Source organism: Colobus angolensis, unplaced genomic scaffold (genome assembly GCF_000951035.1).
Source record: "Colobus angolensis palliatus isolate OR3802 unplaced genomic scaffold, Cang.pa_1.0 Scaffold85, whole genome shotgun sequence".
NCBI lineage: Eukaryota > Metazoa > Chordata > Mammalia > Primates > Cercopithecidae > Colobus > Colobus angolensis.
The window spans coordinates 3,766,532-3,788,406 of NW_012122376.1; the positions used below are offsets into that span (position 1 = coordinate 3,766,532).

The 21,875-nt window shown below is 48.3% G+C and overlaps 2 protein-coding genes across 3 annotated transcripts in view; one reads left to right on the forward strand and one right to left on the reverse strand.

The window, feature by feature from the left end:
• Window positions 1-14,046, forward strand: part of CTBP2 (C-terminal binding protein 2) — a 170,056-nt gene extending 156,010 nt beyond the window's left edge. For both annotated transcript variants that reach the window (XM_011930201.1, XM_011930200.1), the window contains 6 exons: window positions 3,824-4,030; window positions 7,574-7,788; window positions 8,273-8,403; window positions 8,900-9,027; window positions 9,417-9,534; window positions 12,668-14,046. In XM_011930201.1, the coding sequence (XP_011785591.1) occupies window positions 3,824-4,030; window positions 7,574-7,788; window positions 8,273-8,403; window positions 8,900-9,027; window positions 9,417-9,534; window positions 12,668-12,848 (980 nt within the window). In that variant the 3' untranslated portion in view covers window positions 12,849-14,046. The remainder of the gene's footprint in view (window positions 1-3,823; window positions 4,031-7,573; window positions 7,789-8,272; window positions 8,404-8,899; window positions 9,028-9,416; window positions 9,535-12,667) is intronic.
• An 891-nt stretch (window positions 14,047-14,937) lies between these two features.
• The window catches only part of ZRANB1 (zinc finger, RAN-binding domain containing 1), a 52,212-nt gene continuing 45,274 nt past the window's right edge, over window positions 14,938-21,875 (reverse strand). Inside the window, exons 7-10 of the mRNA XM_011930202.1 lie at window positions 20,527-20,647; window positions 19,041-19,170; window positions 18,657-18,886; window positions 14,938-17,583 (exon numbers count right to left, since the gene is read on the reverse strand). Coding sequence (XP_011785592.1) covers window positions 17,365-17,583; window positions 18,657-18,886; window positions 19,041-19,170; window positions 20,527-20,647 — 700 coding nt within the window. The 3' untranslated portion in view covers window positions 14,938-17,364. The remainder of the gene's footprint in view (window positions 17,584-18,656; window positions 18,887-19,040; window positions 19,171-20,526; window positions 20,648-21,875) is intronic.

Here is a 21,875-nt window from a genome sequence, read left to right on the forward strand (position 1 = left end):
ACAGCCCTTCCTGTGCTCCAGGAATAGCCTGAGCGCTATTTCCCCACCTCTCTCCCATCAGCTGAGGCCCCAGTGGGCCCTGGTGCTTCCGGGACAGGCTGGGTGTCAGATCGTCTCTGAGTAGAGCACAACATACATCTGAATCCTGCCCTCGGGCACCACCGGCCACGTTTTCAGGGAGGCCACCCCCATGGGCTCCAGCTTTCTCTCCGCAACCCTAGCCTGGGGTCAGAGTCTTAGTTGAGTCCCTCATTGCCATTCGGGGCAGCACCCGGGTACCAGAAGCACTGGGTGGGTCTTGGTGTCAGGAGCAGGGCTGGGGAGCCGGGTGAGTGGTGGAGCTGCCCATGTACTCACAGGGGTCGGGACGCAGTGGGGTGGGGCTGCCCCAGGGGCAAATCCCAGAGCAAAAGGCCAGGGAAGGAGAGAGGGTCACTGAGATCCAGACCCCTTAGGGTCCTGGAAGCAGCAGCTTCACACATCCACCCCTCGCCGTTCCCACACCCCTCGCTTGCTACCAGCCATGGCGTCCTTCCGAGCCCCTCCGTTGGAACAGAGACACTCCGGAAGATGTGAGTCTTCAAAAGCGTGTTTAATATAAACTAAAATTTTCCATCTTTCCCTGGCACAAACAAGGATATTTTTGTTTGAAAACAAATGTCCTTTGTGCTCTTGGTAGAGCTGAAATCCCAAGTTTGAACAGCAGAGAAGAATACGGCTTCATGTGCCAGGGGCTCTCACATCCTTTTCCCCGCACACCTCTCGCTCCTCCAGCACGTCTGCCGCTCGCCTCCCAGCTCCCAGGCCCACATGGGTGCTGACCCTCACCTTCCTCGGCCAGACCAGCAGCTGCTTTCCAGGGAGAGGGGGAGGTCCTTGCCTGTGGAACTTCCTATTTCTCCATTTCTAGAAGGGCCGCACACAGGCAGTGGGGCCAGAAAGGCCAGGAGGGCCGAGATGGGAGGTTGTGTTCCCTGAGTTCTGAGACCACAGAAGACGACCAGGACCAGGGACTGCGGTTTTGGAAGATGTTGAAGGGCTGTGAGTGGTGGATTTTCACTGATCCTGGTCCCATCTGATAAGGTCGCTTGGAAGACATCTGTGGGGCCCTTTTGAAGGGCACTTTTCAAATGTAGACTCTGGAGGCGGAAAATGAGCCTCTGTCCAGACGTCCTTTGTCTCCGAATGCATTGCCCACATCATGCGGTCAGTGGGCCTTTTGTGCTGAGGGCTGGGAGCGGCAGGTGGCTGCAGGCAGGCCCTCTTCCTGATGTGAAAGGGGGTCCCTGGCAGGCCCAGAAAACAGGGCCCTCCATGTTGGACAAGGCAGCACACTAGGCCTCTGGTGAAGCCTTCTGGGATCGCAAGGTTCTGAGCCATCAGCCCTGGAATGACGGGCGAGAGTCAGCGCTTGAGGAAGCTGCTCACCTGGACTTCTTCCCACGAGCCAGGAAGACACGGAAGACACGAGGGGAAGACCTCGAGAGGCCCTACACCCCTCCCCACCCTCGCCGCCTCCAGCAAGCTGGTTGATCTGGTTCCCGTGCCAGTGGCAGTCCTGAAGGGATTAAAGCACCATGGCACTGACCGTGAGAGCAAAGCAGCTTGCCTCTCTGGTGCCGTGTTTTGGGCTCCATGTACACTGGGAGGCCCAGCCTGTGAGTATCAGAGCCGCCCATCGTGTGGCACTCGAAGGATCAGCTTGACTCATCCAGAAGGGAGGCTGCATCCACGGAGCGTTGTAGGACAGCTAAGACGCTCCCTCTGGTGAGGTTATGGAGGTTCCTGGCAGAGGCGCCGCAGCAGTGGGAGTGGGAAGGTTCTTCCATCCCAGGCAGTGGCTGCAGCTCTTCCTCCTGCACCCTCTCCCCGTCCTGGGACTCTGCACTGTGGTGAGCACTGGAACCGAGGAGCTGAATGTCCAAGTTCTGTGAGAAGACTGACCGGATGTCCCGCCTCAGCCTCCCTTTTTGTGCCCCACCCACCCGGGGGCCTTTACACAGGTGGCCTTGCGGGGTCTCTCAGCTGGCATCAGCCCATCTTCTAGGAGGAGCTGCTGCTGCTCACGCCGGGCAGCATGGCATGGCCGAGCCCCAGCGGCAGCACGGAGCCAATGTCCTTGAGGGTGATTCTGCTGTGGGGCCTCCCTGCTGGGCTTTAGCCTGCCCGAGGAATGCAAATTGTCCCAACCGCCAAAGATTTTCTTCAACCTCTGGCATCGGCCTCAGTCTATCTGACTCTAATAATAACATGGCATGTGATCAAGCCCCAGCTTCTCTGCTGAGCTATTTCAAATGAACGAGGCCCGTTTCCTGCAAGATTCCTGGCATCCAGCTCGTGGGAAAGTTGGTCGGCCTCAGTCACAGTCAACCACGCTGTTCCCTTGGCAGGTGTCTGTGGCCCGGAGGAGCCCTCAGGGGCCACATTGGGTGGGTGGGTGACCTGCTCACGGCGGCTTCACCTTCTCTGAGCTGTGTGTCCTGCTGAAGGGTCACTCTCCAGACTCTAGGCCTAGGGGTGGCCCTCTTGGGGAGACAGCCACGCAGCTGTCTAGAAAGTGGGTTTGCGGCGCCCACTGCTCTTGTTTCCTGTCTAGTAGAGCCCAAGAAGCTGCCTTGGTGATCGCTGTCCCCACTCCGATCTTCAGGACTTAAGATAGAGGAATCGTGGGTTGGCTTAAAGGTGGCCCTGTCCCGGTGCCTTGGGCAACCCTTGTTGGGAGAGGCACTCTCCTAGGGGGTCCCAAACCTGAGATTCAGTGGGAACCTTTTCACCTGGGCTGACATGGTGCCCAAATAACCACACCCCTCCTCAGAGAGCTCAACTGGGAGCCAGCCACAGGCTGGCTGCTGAGCCCACCCCCTGGGGCCCCACCCCTGGCTCGGCCCCTCTGGTCTCTGCTGCAAGTAGGCGTCTGGTTCTCCACCTGTTGGGTGGTAGGGAGGGGCCATTTCCAGCCTGGCCCTCGGCCTCCTTGCACCCCTGTTGTATCTGGCATTCATTCATTCTTCCCCAGACACCCTCTGGCTGTGGAGGGTAAATGTCGGGGCCCTTTCTGCCTATGACTTGGCTTAACTCTCCATGCCACAGTTGCCTCGTGCTGGGAGATACTTGACCCTGGTCTCTGCAGCTCAGACGGGGCCAGAGGGCTCACCCCAAGCCACCACGCTGGGCCCTGAAGGCTGCTCCACGGGGCACGGAGGGCATCCTGTCTGGTCTAGTTCTTCCCAGCGGAGCAGGGTGCTGAACACAGGGTACAGGATGACTGTACACACGCTTCAGTCATCAGTTCCGTCCCAGGGCCAGCCCTTGCATCCATGTGAGGGTGGAACAAGTATGTTTAAAACGTATGGTTTTTGCATCAAACTGTTAGCATACCTTAAAACCAAAAGCCATTCTTTGTCACCCCTGCCAGCTCTATGAGGAAGACCCTGAGGGGTTTGAGCCTGAGTGGGGTCCATTTGGAGGAGTCTGGTCTTAGGCCCACTAACTTGCCACCCCAGGTCCTTTCCTGGGACTCAGCACAAGCCCGGGAGGAAGCCAGTCAGGCCCGAGATCAGCCATAGGAGTTGGGCTGTTCGGGAGCCACGTCCTGGAGGAAAAGTCCTCCTTGGGAGGGAGGGGCGGACGTTCGGCCTAGAGCCTCCCGAGCATCGGAGCCTGAGGGCCTACCCCACGTGCCCAGCCCCGCGTCTGCTAGATGATAAGATGGGCCTCCCCCCGTGCCAACAACCCCGTGTCAGGGGGGCGGGCTGGGAGCCCTGGGGCTTCCCCACTGATCTTGAGGTTTTGTCATCTCCGGCCTTGGCCTCGTCCCTTTTAGGAATTGCTGTGTGCAACATCCCGTCTGCAGCCGTGGAGGAGACGGCGGACTCTACCGTCTGCCACATCCTCAATCTGTACCGGAGGAACACGTGGCTGTACCAGGCACTGCGGGAAGGCACGCGGGTCCAGAGCGTGGAACAGATCCGAGAGGTGGCCTCGGGGGCGGCCCGCATCCGTGGGGAGACGCTGGGCCTCATCGGCTTTGGTACGTGCCACCCTCTGCGTCCATCCCCGCCCCCTCCGACGCGGGCTGGCGTAGCGGGGACCCCTCGGGAAAGGCAACCCCAGCCTGCTCTTGAGGAGTCCCCAGGGCAGGCAGGGCCAGCCCCCTCCCTGTGTCGCATGGGGTAGGAGATCAGAGTCAACACCCATCAGGGAACTTGCCCCAGAGGCAGGATCTGGGCTGGTTCCGGAAGAATGCGTGTCCGCTGCTGTCTGGGGTGTCTGGCAGGATAGCATTCTCTGCTGTGGAGCAGCAGGCAAGGCACCATGCCCACTGAATTTCCCTGGGCAGGGGTGAAGGGCAGGGGCTGTACGGAGCTGTGTCGTGGAGAAGCAGCCAGGCTTGGGGCTCAAGTAGGGGTTGGCGGTTTAGTGGAGACCTGGACTATGGGCATGGCCTCACTCCTGAAGGCCTTCAAATGCCAGGTTGGGGTGGCAGAGTCAGGCTGTCGGCTTGGAAAGCTCTCCTGAGAGAGGGCCAGGAAAAGGAGACACGTGAGGAGAGGCCCCAGGAGGGTCTTTAGCAAGGTGGTGGGGGGCCGGTGCCAAGGAGAAGGTGGCGGTAAGCAGCCTGATTCCACGGGGGCTCGAGGAGGTCCCCACCCTGCTCACCATCAGGGTCCACACCACACCCAGGAGACCTCAGCCCGTTGCCACTGAATCTCAACACCACCACGTACCAGCTCTGTGGCCTTGTGGGAATTACCTGAGCTTTTTGCCTCAGTTTCCCAATCTGTAAGTAGATATTTGGTGGGATACATGGCATCTGCCTTTTGGGACTCCCAAGAAGGCACATGTGCACACGGGGCCAGTAATGTTCTGGCCTCCGGGAGACTCCCAGCTGCTGCTCAGCCTCTGCTTGGAGCTGCACACCGCCGAGGATGAAGCTCCCATGCTCCTCTCCCCACAAGCCCTGCTCTGGGCCTGGGGTGCTGCTTGAACGAGAGCGAAGTTGCTGGACGCTCCCGGGAGTGTACATCTTTCTGTCCCCTCTACAGGCCACGATCTCCTGGGTCTGGCCTCGCCTGAGGTCCGAATTGAAGTGCCCGGTGCTGGGGATCTTTTCTTTTTTTTTTTTTTTTTTGAGGCAGTCTGGCTCTGTCACCCAGGCTATAGTGCAGTGGCGCGATCTCAGCTCACTGAAAGCTCCGCCTCCCAGGTTCACGCCATTCTCCTGCCTCAGCCTCCCGAGTAGCTGGGACTACAGGCGCCTGCCATCACGCCTGGCTAATTTTTTTTGTATTTTTTTAGTAGAGATGAGGTTTCACCGTGTTAGCCAGGATGGTCTCGATCTCCTGACCTCGTGATCCACCCACCTCGGCCTCCCAAAGTGCTGGGATTACGGGCTTGAGCCACCGCGCCCAGCCTGGGGATCTTTTAAAGGACCCACCATGTTTTGACTTTGTTGGAAAGGCAGAGGTGGTGTGAACACCAGGCTCCCTCTGTCCAGGCCCCACTGGGCCTCATGGCTCGGAAATGCTGCTTCATCCATCTCCATCTTCGTATACTCTGAAGCCTCTCGGGGCCTCGGTGGTCTCTGGCCAGGCTGCAGAGCCTGGGGCCACGTAGTCATGAGTACCCTGGGTGCATGGTGGGGCCTCACTGTGGAAGTGCTTGTTTCAGGGGCTTCTGACTGCAGCTGTTACGGGACTTCTTCCCGGGGTTGTTCCTGTGACTCTGCCCTTGTCATTCAACTTGAAAAACCCTCTCGGTGTATGGAGGCCAGTTCAGCCCCCAGCCACCGCCCTGTTTTCTCGAAACTGTACACTAACCACTGCTACCACCACCCTGGGTCCCCAGCACAGGGACTGTCATGGTCTCTCCTTGCTCCCTTTCCAGGTGTCTCTGTAGCCTTCAGGACTGTCGCTGCCGCAGCCATCCTGGGCTAAGAGCTTTTGCTGACCTCGGGTTCCACTGAGCAAGAGTCCCCCAGACCCAGCTGGCTCAGTGCAGCAGGCGGGTGGGGCGGTGCTGCCAAGAGACGGCAGCCTGGGGCTGGGGGCATGGACAGAAACTGAAGGAAAGGTAGCCTGTGGGAGCTGTGCTTTTAAAAAGGTGGTGTGGGGTGGTGGGGGAGTAGGTCTCTTCTGTAGGGAATGGGTTTTGATTAAGTCAGTAGCAGGATTAAGTCATTAGGTCGTCAGAAAATCTCAGATAAAGTTCAAGGGGTTTGTGAACTTAGGGAAAAAAAAAACAAAGAAATAGCACCCAGCCCCCGTCAGCACGGTTGAAATCTGGGCTTGGTGCTCTGGGCTGCTGTTCCACAGGCCCTCCAGGCCCTGGATCTGCAGTGTGTGAGCCCCGCTGACTGATGCATGTTCGTGCACAGACACCATGAACGGGGATGGAGGCTGCAGGAACAGCAGTTGCATGCTGGGGTCCTCAGTCTCACGTTGCCAGTGCGTCAGAGAGCCATCTCTCACTCCGTCCCTGCCACCGTCCAGTACTGCCTGCTCCAAGGGGTGACACTGATGAGGGGAGGCGTGATGGTTCGTGCCTTGCTATGCTAGTTGCCCTGCAGCTGTCCCTGATCAGACTGGCCTTATTCAACCTTTGTTCTAACTATGGCAGTTGTCCTAGCCAGGCCGTCAGTTAGATGGAGCTGCTGCAGGAGGAGGAGCCATCCAGCATTGAGGTACCCCTGGAACACGGGCTGCCTGCTCAGAAATGCGCATCTTTGTCTTTCTCCCGCCTGCACCTTGGAACCATGGCTTTAAAGATTCTTTCTGTGATCTCCAGGAGAACCCAGTCGAGCATCAACACTAACCATTTTGTTTTGAAAATGCTGACAATTGCTCTGGGAAGCTGGAGGTGCTATCGAGGGGACCGCATGGGTTTAGGAAATGACAGCTGTTGGGGAGTGGGAGACACCTCCTCATCCTGTGACACAGCTGGCGGGAGGCCCAGGCTGCATACTTGCAGATGGCACGAGGCCCCACCAGTGGGACAGGTCCAGGCCTGATGGTCACCTGCCCTGCCTCCCGCCCAGAACACAGCAGCACGTGGCCAGTCTGCACTCAGGCCGGCCTGCAGGGAGCCATTGTGTTCATGTCACCCTTTGCAAGAGCGAGCCCAGTGATGAAGAGGCAGGACATCACTCCCTGTTATGTTGCGAGCAAGTTTTTCAAACACAAAGCTCATGTTACGAAGCCTGCAGTGCACACAAGAAGTGTGGACAGGAGTGGGGACGGAGGACATGGGTGGTGATGGGAGGGGCATGTGGGCTTGTCAGAACACTCTAATTGTGTTTGAAAATGTCAGTAACAAGGAAGGGTTGTTTTGTTTTTAACAAAAATCCTGCTGTGGCCAATATAAGCAGCAAGCACTGCGGTCCTCACCTGTCCCACGTCGGCCTTGGTGGCCCCTCGCGGGCAGTGCTCGACTCAGGCCTAAGCTTTGGGCACGCGGTTTCTCCGGCAGCAGCTACCAGCAGGGATGGCAAGCCCGGACTTGGCTCAGACGCAATGGAGGTGGCAGCGCTGGGGCGCAGGCTGGGGACTCACCTGCACGCTCTGTTTCTGTACAGGTCGCACGGGGCAGGCGGTTGCAGTTCGAGCCAAGGCCTTTGGATTCAGCGTCATATTTTATGACCCCTACTTGCAGGATGGGATCGAGCGGTCCCTGGGCGTGCAGAGGGTCTACACCCTGCAGGATTTGCTGTATCAGAGCGACTGCGTCTCCTTGCACTGCAATCTCAACGAACATAACCACCACCTCATCAATGACTTTACCATAAAGCAGGTAATTTGAAAATAGATGCCATGGAAGCTTCTGTCGAAAGGTGGTAGCACTTGCTTGTGGGCACAAGAGGGACATGGAGGGCAAGGGAGATGGTTTCTGGATACACTTGAGCAGGGAAGAGACCCTGCAACACCCCAGAGACAAGTCAGGTGAAGCCCCTTCCTCGGCTGAGCCAGGCTAAGCAGAGACGGACAGGCGCTAGCCAGGACCCAGCTTCACAGGCTTCCCAGAGCCTTCCAAGAGGCCCGCAGCTCGGCACAGTCCAGCCTTTCCACCGTGTTGCTTCCTCTCAGGATCAGCAGAAACGGCCCTGGCTTCCAGCCATCACCAAAACTTCCCACTCCTTTCCCTCAAACTGCAGCACACACATTAAACCACTTACACCAACAAAACTCCTGGCTTGCAGCTTTCTTCTGTAAACCTTGGTACACGAGGCTTCCACCGTGCCAGTGTGCCTGTAACCAGCTTTTCTTTCCTTCCACAGATGAGGCAGGGAGCATTCCTTGTGAACGCAGCCCGTGGTGGCCTGGTGGACGAGAAAGCCTTAGCACAAGCCCTCAAGGAGGGCAGGATACGAGGGGCAGCCCTCGACGTGCATGAGTCGGAGCCCTTTAGGTGCGTGTTGCCCTAGCTGCCTACCAGGAGCCCACAGGGCCCAACTCCACACCTGCCCCTCACACTTTGAACTTGAGGCCCTTTTCCCAAACAGGTCCCTGGGCAGGAAACTGCAGAGATGACGTTTACAGCCTCTGTTTTTCTAAGGATTGTGCTGTATTCTAATTGTAAACGGACTGGAAGTTTCCCAAAGGTCATCCGGGAAAGGAGAGGCAGAAAATTGGTGGTGGTGGCGGTGGTTCTGGTCTTTAGACAGACAGGCATCATCTCTGCCCTGGATTAGAGCAGGACAAGCGTTCAATAGAATTGGACTTTTTGATCTACCAATTACAGTTCTTACAGAATTTTGATAATTACATTCAACCCAGCCTTCATAAAATACCATCACGGATGTTCCTGTATCCACGCTATCTATGGCCAAGAGCTCCCTCGTGCTGAGGAGGGCAGAGAGAGTATGCAGCGTTTCCCACTTACTCTTTTCTCTACATTTTTCCAGCTTTGCTCAGGGTCCGTTGAAAGATGCACCGAATCTCATCTGCACTCCGCACACTGCCTGGTACAGCGAGCAGGCATCACTGGAGATGAGGGAGGCAGCTGCCACGGAGATCCGCCGAGCCATCACAGGTGAGCGCCTCTGTGCCTCTGGCCTGCCAAGGGCAGCCTGAGCTCCACAGTCCAGCCGGCTCCCATCCTGCTGGCTACAGGTGGCTCTCCACAGGTAGAATTCACTTTTAGCACCAAATTTATATGACTTGGGCCCTGCTTATTTATGTAAGCCCTGAACTAAACTTCAGAGAGGGAACCATTCCCATTAGGCCCAGACATAAACTCAGGGGTTCGGGCGGGGCAGACAGGCTGAAGGTCAGTGTTGAAGAGCTCAAGCACTCGGGCCTTTGGATGTTTTACGTTTTTACAAATGCTTATTTCCCCACATAAGCAGCTACAGGTTTACGTAATGTTAAACTTCTTGTGATTTGTACAAATAATATGATATTTTAATCATCTTACCCTAGGTCGCATCCCAGAAAGCTTAAGAAACTGTGTGAACAAGGAATTCTTTGTCACATCAGCGCCTTGGTCAGTAATAGACCAGCAAGCAATTCATCCTGAGCTCAATGGTGCCACATACAGGTGAGAAGAGGAACTGACTGTATCCCAGCCTGTGAGCACCACACCCCGGGGCCAGGGAGAGAAGCCCAAACTTGGTGGGACGCTTACCTCCCGCAGATGCTACAGCAGGGCCACAGCAATTGGCCTTCTCAGCAGGAACTGTGTGCACTGGCCCCTCAGGTCTTCCAATGCCTCATTTCATGGAACAGAAGCTCCTATTTTAAAAGGGAGTGGGTTCGGTCACACGTGATTGACCACAGGTGCTAGGAACTGCCTCTCATTCTAAAGCCATCTTAGAACCAAAAGGCTTCTCGGCCACGCATGGTGGCGCACACCTGTAATCTCAGCTGCCAGGGAGGCTGAGAGGGAGAGTTGCTTGAACCTGGGAGGTGGAGATTGCAGTGAGCCGAGATCACCCACTGCCCTCCAGCCTGGGCCACAGAGTGAGATAACCCCGCCTCCCGCTCCCCCAACCACCAAAAAAAAAAAAAGGCTTCTCAAAGAGAAAGGCTTATATAGATAAGATGTTCAAGTGCACAGGTCTGTGAGCAAGTTCGTTTTCTAATTTGAATGTTACGTCCACGGAAGGCATTCTGGCCAGTGAAGGTACAATCAACTCGGGATAATGACCTTGTCCACATGCTAAGAATGATGCCTGTAGTTTGGGTCAGCCCAGAAACGAGCCGTCTTCGGGAATGCAGAGTGGGATAACGACAGCAGCCCTCACAGGGAGGTGGTTTCTTCTGTGGTATTTCCCATCCACGAATCGGTTTTCTCCCACCCCTACCACCCCCGCCCCCACATTATTGCTGGATTCCCAGGAAATCAGTAGCCCCTTCATGCATAAAGTTGCAGCCTTGAATCTTAAGAAAAATTTTTACATACTCTAAACCAGGGTTTCTAGCTCTTGGCAATACATTTGGGGCCGATCATTCTCTTCATTCGCCTGGCCTGTGCATTCTAGGACATTTAGCAACAACCCTGGCCTCTACCCACCGGATGCCAGTAGCACCTCCCACTCCCACTCATGATGATGGAAAATGGTTCCAGACATTGCCACACGCCCCCTGCTGTAGCCATAGTGATGACCAGGGTGCGTTTAGTTTGTGTAATGAAGGCTCCGACACTGAAGAAGCTATGTGGTGCTTGCAGGTCACGTGGCTGTCTTCACATTTCCTCCAGTCCCATCCTTTTGGCCCTCACAAGTACTTTCAAGCCCATCACAGCATCAGATCCCCCTATTGGGTGAAGTTGTGGGCCCACCTCTTCATGTCGCCATCGTATTTATCCTTCACGTAAGCCAGGGCTCTTAGGCCCCCTAGAACAGTGTATGTGCACTGAGGAAGGGACTGGAAAGGACCCTCATGACCAGAGTCCTTCTGAAGATCTTGGGGATTTCTGACTGGTGGTGACAGGATGGCAGGCCAGGAACGGGAGGTGCGGTGGCTGCCACAGTGAGACGTCTCCTCTACCCGGATGATAAAGGGTTTGGGAACTATGCCCTGCCTCCTAAGTCTGTGTGAATACACTGAGTCCCACTTTGCCCGAGGACCCTGTGTTCTGTGGGTGGTGAATGCAGTATGTCCTCACACGGCACCTCGTGCTTGCAATATAAAACCAGCCCAAGCCTGGGCGTTCTGAGGAAGGTGGCCCCCCAGCCAACAGCCAGCAAGCATACCACTTCCCATCTGAGGCCATGGGAGTATATAACCAACCAGCCTAGAAAGTTGAGTGAGTTCTGGCTGCCATAATTGAGTAGCATTGATTGGGTGGCTTGTAAAGAAATGTCTTGCCGGGCGCGGTGGCTCAAGCCTGTAATCCCAGCACTTTGGGAGGCCAAGACGGGCGGATCACGAGGTCAGGAGATCGAGACCATCCTGGCTAACACGGTGAAACCCCGTCTCGACTAAAAATACAAAAAACTAGCCGGGCGAGGTGGCAGGCGCCTGTAGTCCCAGCTACTCCGGAGGCTGAGGCAGGAGAATGGCGTAAACCCGGGAGGCGGAGCTTGCAGTGAGCTGAGATCCGGGCGACAGAGCAAGACTCCTGTCTCAAAAAAAAAAAAAAAAGTCTTGCAGTTCTGGAGGCTGGAAGTCTGAGATGAGGCTGCCTTCATGGTCAGGTGCTGGTGAGGGCCAGGCAGCCGACCATCAGCTTCTTCCCACATCCTCATGGCAGAGAGAGGGCCAGAGCACTAACCAGACTCCCTTCTGTAAGGGCACTCATCCCATTCATGACCCACTCGTTTCCTGACCCAGTCACTTCCCAAGGGCTTTACCTCTTAAGGTCATCACCTTGGAGGTGTGGGATTTGAACTGGAATTAGGGGGATGGAGGGAGACAAACATTCAGTCCCTACAAGTCCATTGTGCTCTGTTGGGAAGTCATTTTATCAGTCAGAAGTAACTGGTGAACACTTGGGAGTCCATTTTGTACAAAGTGTGTTTAAACAGTAGAGTATATCCACATTCATAATTAGTATGGGCTAGTATCTTGTTATCTAAAAGCTACAAAATTAGTGGCCCCGTGTTTTCATTGGACTGGTTTTTATAAATTAACTTGCCAGTGTTTGAGACTTCTCCTTGCTTTGGGGATAGGGAGGATAAACTATCCCATAAAAATTGTTAGCCAGGGCCGGACGCAGTGGCTCACGCCTGTAATCCCAGCACTTTGGGAGGCTGAGGCAGGCGGATCACGAGGTCAGGAGATTGAGACCATCCTGGCCAACATGGTAAAACCCCATCTCTAACAAAAATACAAAAATTAGCCGGGTGTGGTAGCGGGCACCTGTAGTCCCAGCTACTCAGGAGGCTGAGGCAGGAGAATCACTTTAACCCAGGAGGCAGAGGTTGCAGTGAGCTGAGATTGCTCACGCCACTGCACTCTAGCCTGGCAACAGGGCGAGACTCTGTCTCCAAAAGAAAAAAGAAAAAAAAAATTTGTTAGCCAGGTGTGGTGTCTCTAGCCTGTATTCCCAGGACTCTGGGAGGCCTATGGGGGGGGGGGGGGGGCGGAATCACTTGAGCTCAAGAGTTTGAGACCAGCCTGGACAGCTTGGCAAAACTGCCTGTCAGAGTGCTGGAAGTAGGAAAAGAGCCAAAAGCTTGGCAACTCTGCCCTCAACTTACTAGGCCCTATTTCTGTGTGTTCCTTAGATATCCGCCAGGCATCGTGGGCGTGGCTCCAGGAGGACTTCCTGCAGCCATGGAAGGGATCATCCCTGGAGGCATCCCAGTGACTCACAACCTCCCGACAGTGGCACATCCTTCCCAAGCGCCCTCTCCCAACCAGCCCACAAAACATGGGGACAATCGAGAGCACCCCAACGAGCAATAGCAGAGAATGCCGGAAGGTAATCATTCAGATACACTTGGGACCAAGAGACAGTGAAAAATAGATGAACTGAGAGAAAAAGAATCTGATGGTCTTTGTAACTGATTCTGGACTTATGCATCATTGATGTTGCAGTGTTAAAACTACAAGAGCTAGAAAACTGCAGATGCCGTCCGTCTGCTTACGGAAGCGCTGAAAGACTAGGATGTGATTTATTAACGACCAACTTCTGTTATTGTGTGTTAAGTTTTTCATCTGTGCATCAAATCACAAGGAATAAATAGAGCTTTTTTCTTTATCAGTCCCTTGGGCACAGCAGGTCCTGAACACCCTGCTCTACAATGTTGCATCAAGAGTTCAAACAACAAAATAAAAAATATTAAGAGGAAATCCCCATCCTGTGACTTGAGTCCCTTAAGTCTACAGGGCCTGGAGACCTCTTTTTGCTAATAGGAAAATCACATTACTACAAAATGGGGAGAAAACTGTTTGCCTGTGGTAGACACCTGCACGCATAGGATTGAAGACAGTACAGGCTCCTGTACAGAGAAGCGTCTCTCACATCTGAACTGCATACTGAGCGGGCAAGTTGGTTGTAAGTTCAGTAAAACCCTCTGATGATGCAAAAAAAAAAAAAAAAAATTAAGTTTCACAAGCTGTTTGTACTCAAATATATTTTCTCAGTTTCAGATCCTCTGCTATTTTATTGAGTGGAAAGTCTTGAGCTAAAAGGGTTCAAGAAGAATAATGTTGCATTTCCTTATGTCTCAGGAAACACTTTTTATGGTAACTTGTCAGATTGTCTATGAACAAACCCACTTTTTTAGACATTGATAAAGTCTTCTTTTCTTCACGTGATATTTTATACAAGAACACTTCAGATGTATTAGATGTGACTGATTTTAACAAATCCTATTAGATTTGTATCAGCTAGTTCCATGTTCTGCTCATAGTCTTTTGTGAATCATTGCCTTTTTGTTTAAAAAGATGGCCTATTTTGAGCCTTTGTATAGGTACATTCCTGTTTTTGTGACAAAAGAAAAACTTTAAAATTGTCCCAAACAGAAAAATAATGGCTATCAGAAGTATGTTTTGTTTTAGTGTGAGTTACCGTTACTGTATTTGTTTATTGTAAAGGTGGACATTTAGCGTTCAGTGCAGTTTTCAATAAAAAGTAATTAAAATTTGTTAAGTTCTGAAATTCAAGTACATCTCACTAATGTAAAAGTTCTCTACTTGAGATGTTTAAGGCAACTGCATTGTCAATTAGCCAGTTTCCAACTCTTGTTACTACAGGGTTCTGCCTATTCCATAACCAGACTCAAGAACGCTGACAATTACCTCGTGTGATACAAAGTTTAATTGAAAAATCAAAACCTCACACAAGTCCATCATTATCAAGTCATGCCATCCTTAAGATGTAATGGTGGGTTAGAGCTAAGTCTTACATTCAAAAAAAAAAAAAAAAAGTTGTTCAACTTAAGAGTTCTGATTTTAATTTACCCCGAAGCAAAATGGCCTGGACCTGGTTCAAGGCAGGGAAGTGAACCTTGAAACTGTTTTGCCAATAACCTAACAAAATATTTACAAAGAAGTGTTGCAAAATAGTCCTATGAGTTAAGAACTTGAAGTTGATTTAATGGATCTTCTTTTTAAATAGAATTAAACCTTTATACTAAGTGTCTGCTAAGTGTCAATTAAGTCCAACAATTCCAGGTATCAAACTCCCTCTGAGCTCTTCCTTATACTTCCCTTCCCATTAAAACAAAACAAAAAACTCATGGTGTCTTAAAGCCTTTGGCTTGCCTGGCCTTGTCTGCTCACTCATTTTAAGGTGGTGGCCCCATCCCAACTCTACCATAAAAGTGTCCATTCACACAAGTTCACATGGAGAGAGACGGCACTCATAGTTACTGACCTATCACCCCAGGAAACAAAAAGGTAGTTTAACATCTTCGTAACCACTCTCAAAGAGACTATGAAATATGCGTGGAAAGGAGGCCAAGCGCACACAGAGTATCTTACCTTCACATACGTGAAGAAGTCTGGGACACGAGGAACCTAAGAGTCAAAAACATAAGGCAGGTCTGAGTCCATGGCCCACCTGGGTTTTGTTTAATTATATCTTGGTTGCCCAAACCAAAATTTATATACATGTATATGAATTTAACTCCAAGGAAGAACAGGTCAAAACAAAATGCCATGCTCTGTTTGCTCTATGCAAAGAACCATCAAGTCCACAGAGCGAAGGCGTGACTTACTATCCAGAGTCAATCATTTATCAGAGTCTGTCACCTAGCCATGTATCATCTTTGAAAAAGGACTAGATTCTATCTTGGGACAATAATTATGGCTGTTTAATAGTTCAAGAGCATAATACAGCATTGATTTACCAAAAATTTTGGCCTTTAACAGCCAGTCTATGAAAACCATTTAGAGCCCCATTCCTGTCTGTAGTCTAGGAAATGGAACCATCTTTAATTCTTTCCCACAGGGAAGAATGCTGCACCTATCACACTATGTGGTCAGGGTCACTGATAATAAATAAATAAATAGAGCGCGCAGAGGAAACAACACTCACCAGACCACAACACACAGTAGAAGCTAAGTACGGAGCATATACTCTCTGGACAACCCGGGCTGCAATGCAGGCTGCAGTGGCTACATGCTTTTCCCTCTTAACAATTCTCTTTGGCTTCTTCAATTGGGAGGGCAGATTTTGCTTAACAGGCAACTACAACAGCATCTCTGCCCACTAAAAAATTATCCCTATACATAGAGAAAAGTTACTACAGATGCTAAGTAGTCAGAATGCTAACATTTTCTACAAACTCGATTAACTAATTATTGGCCAAAATGAAAGCAAACAATATAGCCCATTTTTAAGAACACATTCACCACTTGAAACAGCAGCATTTACATTACACCAAAGATTCGTTTCTACGGAATCATACTACAAAAATCATTTTTTCCTGCAAGATATAGCATGCAGCAAAAATGATCTTCTCATCCTGGGAACACCTTTTTACTGAGTTTCGGGGGGGGCGGAACTAAAGACATGACAGTTTTGTATTTTTCTACTTTTAGTATCATTCTGGCAGCAAATTTGAGGTTGTACACATTTCATTATCAACTAAAAAACAAGCAAATACTTTTAAGGTTTTCACAGCCTTTTCATCACAGGGAAGGGAAAAAAAAATACGTGTGTGTGTGTGTGTGTGTGTCTTCTTTCCAAATTCCTGGCCACATCAATAGTCTAGAAAGTGCTTATCAGGACACCAAGTATTTCTGTGTCCCTGAGATAGGTCTGAAATTTTTACCCAGTATTGAATGTATACCTGAAGTGGTCAAATAATACTTCTTATAAAAAAGTTTTTCTACCTAAGATTATAATTTTAACTTTAAATAAGAATGGCCACAATTAACCAACATGCAAAAATTCTCAGACTAAACACTGAGAAATTCTTCATAGAATGCATTTACCACCTTACTGCATTTTTAAAATCTTTATTCTGTAGTGAATGGGTGTTCCCAATCTGCCTAAGCAAAGGCATGCCATGCCCTTCTAACAAGACTTGCTTAGAGCAGAGGCGATGAGAGGAAGAACCCGAAGGCCTATGGCATGGCAATGTGGGAGTCGTACATTGTGGATGGAGTCCAAGTGAGCAAACTGCACACGATCCATTTAGTGGCAAGTGGGCTTGCTCCCTTTTCATCCAGGAAAAAAACTACTCACAGACCACTGCCCAGAATCTGGAAATAAGAACCTCATTTTAAGGTATCCTTCCCAACAAATAAATATCTAAATATCGAAAGGGGGCATATCAGAAAACTTAAGACACAATAACCAAAACCAAAACCCTCTTCAAAACAAGTAAGCAATGTCTATATTTAGTTCACTCTAAAACATTCTTAGCTTTTCTTGCAGTTTGTTCCTAAAAGATTTGATTGGATTGGGCACAACAGGAACTAAATTATTAATAAAATAAAAGGTTATTTTTGTGTTTTGGTGTGGATAATCTGTACAAAACGTTTCCAGATCTCTGAGACTTAGACGGATCTTTTAAGGTTAAAGTAGAATGTCAGGTTCTACTGAAATAATATCTTAAAGGAACAAAGAGCCATTTGCCATGTGCTTTTTCTAAGTGCCCATGCTGAAAAAATTTTCTCAATAATATGAAGATGCTGGTACAACTTTTCCTATTACACAATTTCTTACACAACCACATGCGTTACATTTATAGACAGATTTACAATTTGAAAGGAAAAAAGTTCTGTCTTAATAAAATTAGGGTTTTTTTTTTTTTTTTACAAACTGTAGTCCAACTAAAGTTCTCTGTCCCATCACGCAGCAGAGGCATTATCTCCATTAGGTGTGTGTGGTCCAGGAAAGCACTTCCCCAAGCAGATCCTGCCAGATTTGGTTCATTCCATGATGTCGACTCTGCTTGGAGCACCACACTAACTTTAGGGTCATTACAGATCTGATGCCTTGGTCTTCTGCTGTTCGATATTTTTTTCATTCATCTTCATCATCCTCATCTTCCTCTCCATCAGACAGGGATGTACACGGCCGGATCTGTCGGTAGCGGTCAAGCCATTTTTCTACCATCTGAGTGACCAGGGGGTGATTTCGCCGCCGAGAGCTCTTCTGCATGGCAACCAGAACTCCCCCCTCTGTCACACAGCAGTCCAGCCACTCCCTGAGCAGTTTTTCTTGCTGTTCCTCATTACCTAGCTTTTGGAGGAATATGAAGACAAAGGGAAAAATCATACAGCAGATCAGAGACTTGGTAGGAATGTGACATAGAAACTGCCAGCTGGTGTGCTAACTCGTGAAAAGGCCAAAGCAATCAACTTTTCACATGGTTTTGATCTCTTGGAAGTTTTGTGTTTAAAGTCCAGTTTGCTCTGGTTAAATTTAAAAAGACATCAATGGCAAATTTTTCAGAAAAAAACTAAAGAGAAAAGCACACTAGAATGTAATCTGTTAGATAAAATAACAAAAAACAAATGTCCTAATAAACTGATCCTGGCAAGCCACAGCTTCAAACACATGACAAGGTAAGTTTACTTAAGTCAATTATGTACAAGCTGAAATTATACAAGTTACAGTCTATGAATTTTTCTTCATGTTGTGATTATAAACGTTTTATGATAATTACTAGCATATTGAATAAAAGACTAATACTTTTCTAAGAATACTGGCTTTCTGCAAGAGCGCTGTTTTTGTACGTTCTCACCACCTCCCCTGTCTGGTCTGTACTACCCTTTCACTCCCCTTCATCTACAATACCTGGTATTCCAGCTCCTGCCACTGCACCAGAGCCCCAAATGTTCCTCTTCTGGGTAAACTAGCCATTGGCTTACCACACTATCCAGAGTAAAACCCAAAGCTTTAAAAAGCCTCCACCCCATCCCTATCCTCTCTGACCTCCCTCCCTCCCTCCACTGCCGCCTACCCTCTTTCCCTGTTGCTTACTCCTCTTAAACCACACTGGCCTTGCAATTCTTGGAACTCTGCTTTCAGATAAAAACTTGCTTCTCATTCCCTAAATGCCGTATTTAAATCACAAACCTCATCTTTACTTTTTAAAACCCATCACCACCTTAAGTTCCTTGATGTGTCCCCCATACAGCAGTTTTGAAAAGGTAAGTTTCAAAGTATAACTGGTATCTTCAGCAATTACTACAATCACATTCAGAAATTAAGTGACAGTGCAGATAAAACCACACCTGAAAGGCACCTCACGCTGTTTCTGGTACAAGGTCACTACTGGAAATAGTTCATGGGAGAAAGACACTGCTTACCTCCTGAGCAGAAAGGAAGTGCACGTGGAGTAGCTTCCTTTCACTGTCAACCAGAGGCAAAAATGTGATGGTGACATCATCATCAGTATTCAGATTAGCACCAGCACCTCGGTTGCCATAGCCATCATTTTCCATGGCAACCAAAGCAGAGAAGTGGCCCCTTGTATACCCCAGAGCAATCGGACTTTTCCAACAAAAACTCTGTTCCCACAACAAAGGCAGATAAACACCTGGAAAGGGAGGGAAGAAAATCCCAACAGTTACAGGAAGAAAGAGCCACTCCCTCACTGCCCTTGTTCACATTCCCCTGTCCACTGCTCCTTTCTGACACCTGAGCCATTCTGTTCCAAGAAACTTGTAAAATGCTCCTGAATGATGGCTTACCTTGAAACCGAGTATATCCTAAAGTTTCTCCCCGGAAACTCTTGTAATATTTTACTCCATAAACTATAATTGGTCGTCTAAGAATATGTGCCAGTACAAAAATGTGCGTCTGCTCCAAGCTTGCTCCAGGCTGTACAAAACAAAACAAAAACTTAAAACATTTTATTACCACTCCTGGAAAACTGATGTGTAAAAAACAATACTACCTCCCCTTCAGTATACTATCGCAGTTGGTTTTTAAGAAAGAAAAAATTGTCAAAGCAGCATTTGATTCCTCAAATAATAAATCCAATAACACTGTAAAAGAAATCTACAAAGGCTACATGCAAATATCATTTACCACCCAAACTCACAAATTATATAGATGTGCATACATATTTTGAAATATCCCTTGCTACCCAACCTCACCACTAACTCTCCAACCTCAAGAACCAGAAATTCAGATAGCTAAGGATGCTTTATTATCACATTCTGGTTAAGTTACTGTCAAAGCACTACCTCCAACAAAGTCCTCCTGAAATAAAAAAGTGAGCCTGTTTCATGCAAATGTAAATGGCAGTATCACCTAACTTGTGACTACTAATATTAAATGGGTCCATCATCGAGCTACAATGCATGGTGTGAGATACATGTCTCATGTAAATCAACCACTATGAATCCTGCCCAGATTACCCAAAGATGCGGTACCTCCTTCTCTAAGTTCAAATGAACCATGGTGCTTTATGGGGAAAAAAAAGGAGCAGTTGTATATCTATTTGTACTTTACAGTCTGGTATACTGAAGTGCTTCATAACATAAAGCATGAAACCAAGAGTCTAAGGGACAACCCTCCACAGTTCCGTGTTACAGGAAGCCTTCATTAATAAAAAGGGGTTAGCAAACTCGGAAAAATTCATTCCCACATTAATCAGAAATCATTCCTATTGATGGTAATTAGTTCAGAGTAAGCTAAACTACCCTTTCCCTTTGCCTGTATGACACAGGTATTTCCTCACCACAGGGAGCATTATAAAGATTGACAACTGGATCCTCAGGGCCTAAGAGATCAGCAACAGCAATGCAAGTACCTACCTATACCAGTTCAGTGATCTTGAGTAAGTGTCCCCAGAGACAGAACAGAGCTCACCTGGATAGGTACCATAGGCATCAAGCCTACGCTACAGGAATGGAGAGCCATCCTAAGACGATCTAGTGTATGTAACCGTCACAGCACAGCTTTCACTTTTTGATGTTTTTTAATCATTCAATATAACAACACATATTACTCTCTCCCCTGTTCTGCATGAGGACTTGCTATGGTCATCTATACTTACTATGCTATTTATTTGATATATAGCAGTCATCACTAGAACCCAGGTTGACTGATATCAAGTCAAGCATTCTTTTCTTTGACCACATTGCCCCCAAAAGGGTTTGCTCAAATAAATCAATTTAGACTACACGCTCACTTTTCTCATAGAAGCAACGAGACCTGAAGCATCCTCACCTGACTAGCAAGAGAGAGTATAAATGCCCAGTCTTCTTGCCACTGTTCTTCTCTCAAGGAAAAATGTAAACCAAAGCTCTGAGAATACCATGATTCCCAATCTTTCCAGCGTGTGTAAAACCTGAAAAAGCAGGATAGTAAAAAAAATAAATAAATAAGCCTTCTATAAATAAAACATTTACAGTTCTGATCATTTTTCTTTAACGCAGTCTTTAAGCAGTTTGTGAAACAATAATTTTATTTTGCCTGGTTGGTAATGTATTTTTCAAATGAAAAATGCCTCCCTCAATCGCTAGCAGATACCTTGTAACATCCTTTAACATCTTTAGCCAGAATTTGATTTACGAACAACCAAATTTTCAAACTTCAAACGCTAATTATGAGACTGGTTATTTTCGACTGTCTACAATTAGTTTACAAAAAAAAAAAAAAGTCATCTGAAATGTTGGATACAAAGACACTACATTTCTCTATCAATGTATAGTACACCACCTACTTGATCACTTGTATAAACAACAGATGGGAAATATTCCGTGTGTTCATAGTATCAAGATCATCTCCCTGAGATTTCTTTCCATAAATAATTTCTCTCTGATGATCACCTAATAATTCAAAAGCAACCAAAAAGAAACCCACTGCAATGACAGAAAACATTCCTTTATGCTTAACACTGAATTACTGAAAACAACATCGATTCTTTGTCTATTAGATATAACAATTCTGAAATAATTATGCTCAAAATTATGGTTCACTGTCTTATAAAACAAGCCAACTAAGACCTCTAAAATGAAGACAGACATTTAATCTGTTTATAACATCACATTTATCTTCTATACATCTGAATTCTAGGTAAAAGAAACCAAAGACAAATCTGTTCCTGTTGTTAAAGTTTCAGCATATTAAAGGTAAACATGAACAGGTGTGGTAGCTCACACCTGTAATTCTAGCACTTTGGGAAGCTGAAGGAGGAGGATTGCCTGAGGTCCAGAATTCAAAACAACCTGGCCAACATGGTGAGACCCCGTCTATACTTAAAAAAAGAAAAAAAAAGTTAAATGGGTTGGTGTCACAAGTAACTTTACAGTAATTTAATGAAGGGCTTCTCAGAAAGTAAATTAATATATTTTCTAAAGAAATTAAAATATAACATTCCAGAGTAAAAACTCAGTTTAAAACATTTTTCATACTCCAGGTAACGGAGGATGTTTAATTATAATTCCAAATGTTTTAAAATTAAAATATATATATTCTTCTTTTATAATAGCTAAGATATACAGAAATGTGTCTGAAAATTTTGGCAACAGTGATGAAATACAATGTTTTGAAAAGTTCAAGGAGAAATATCAAAC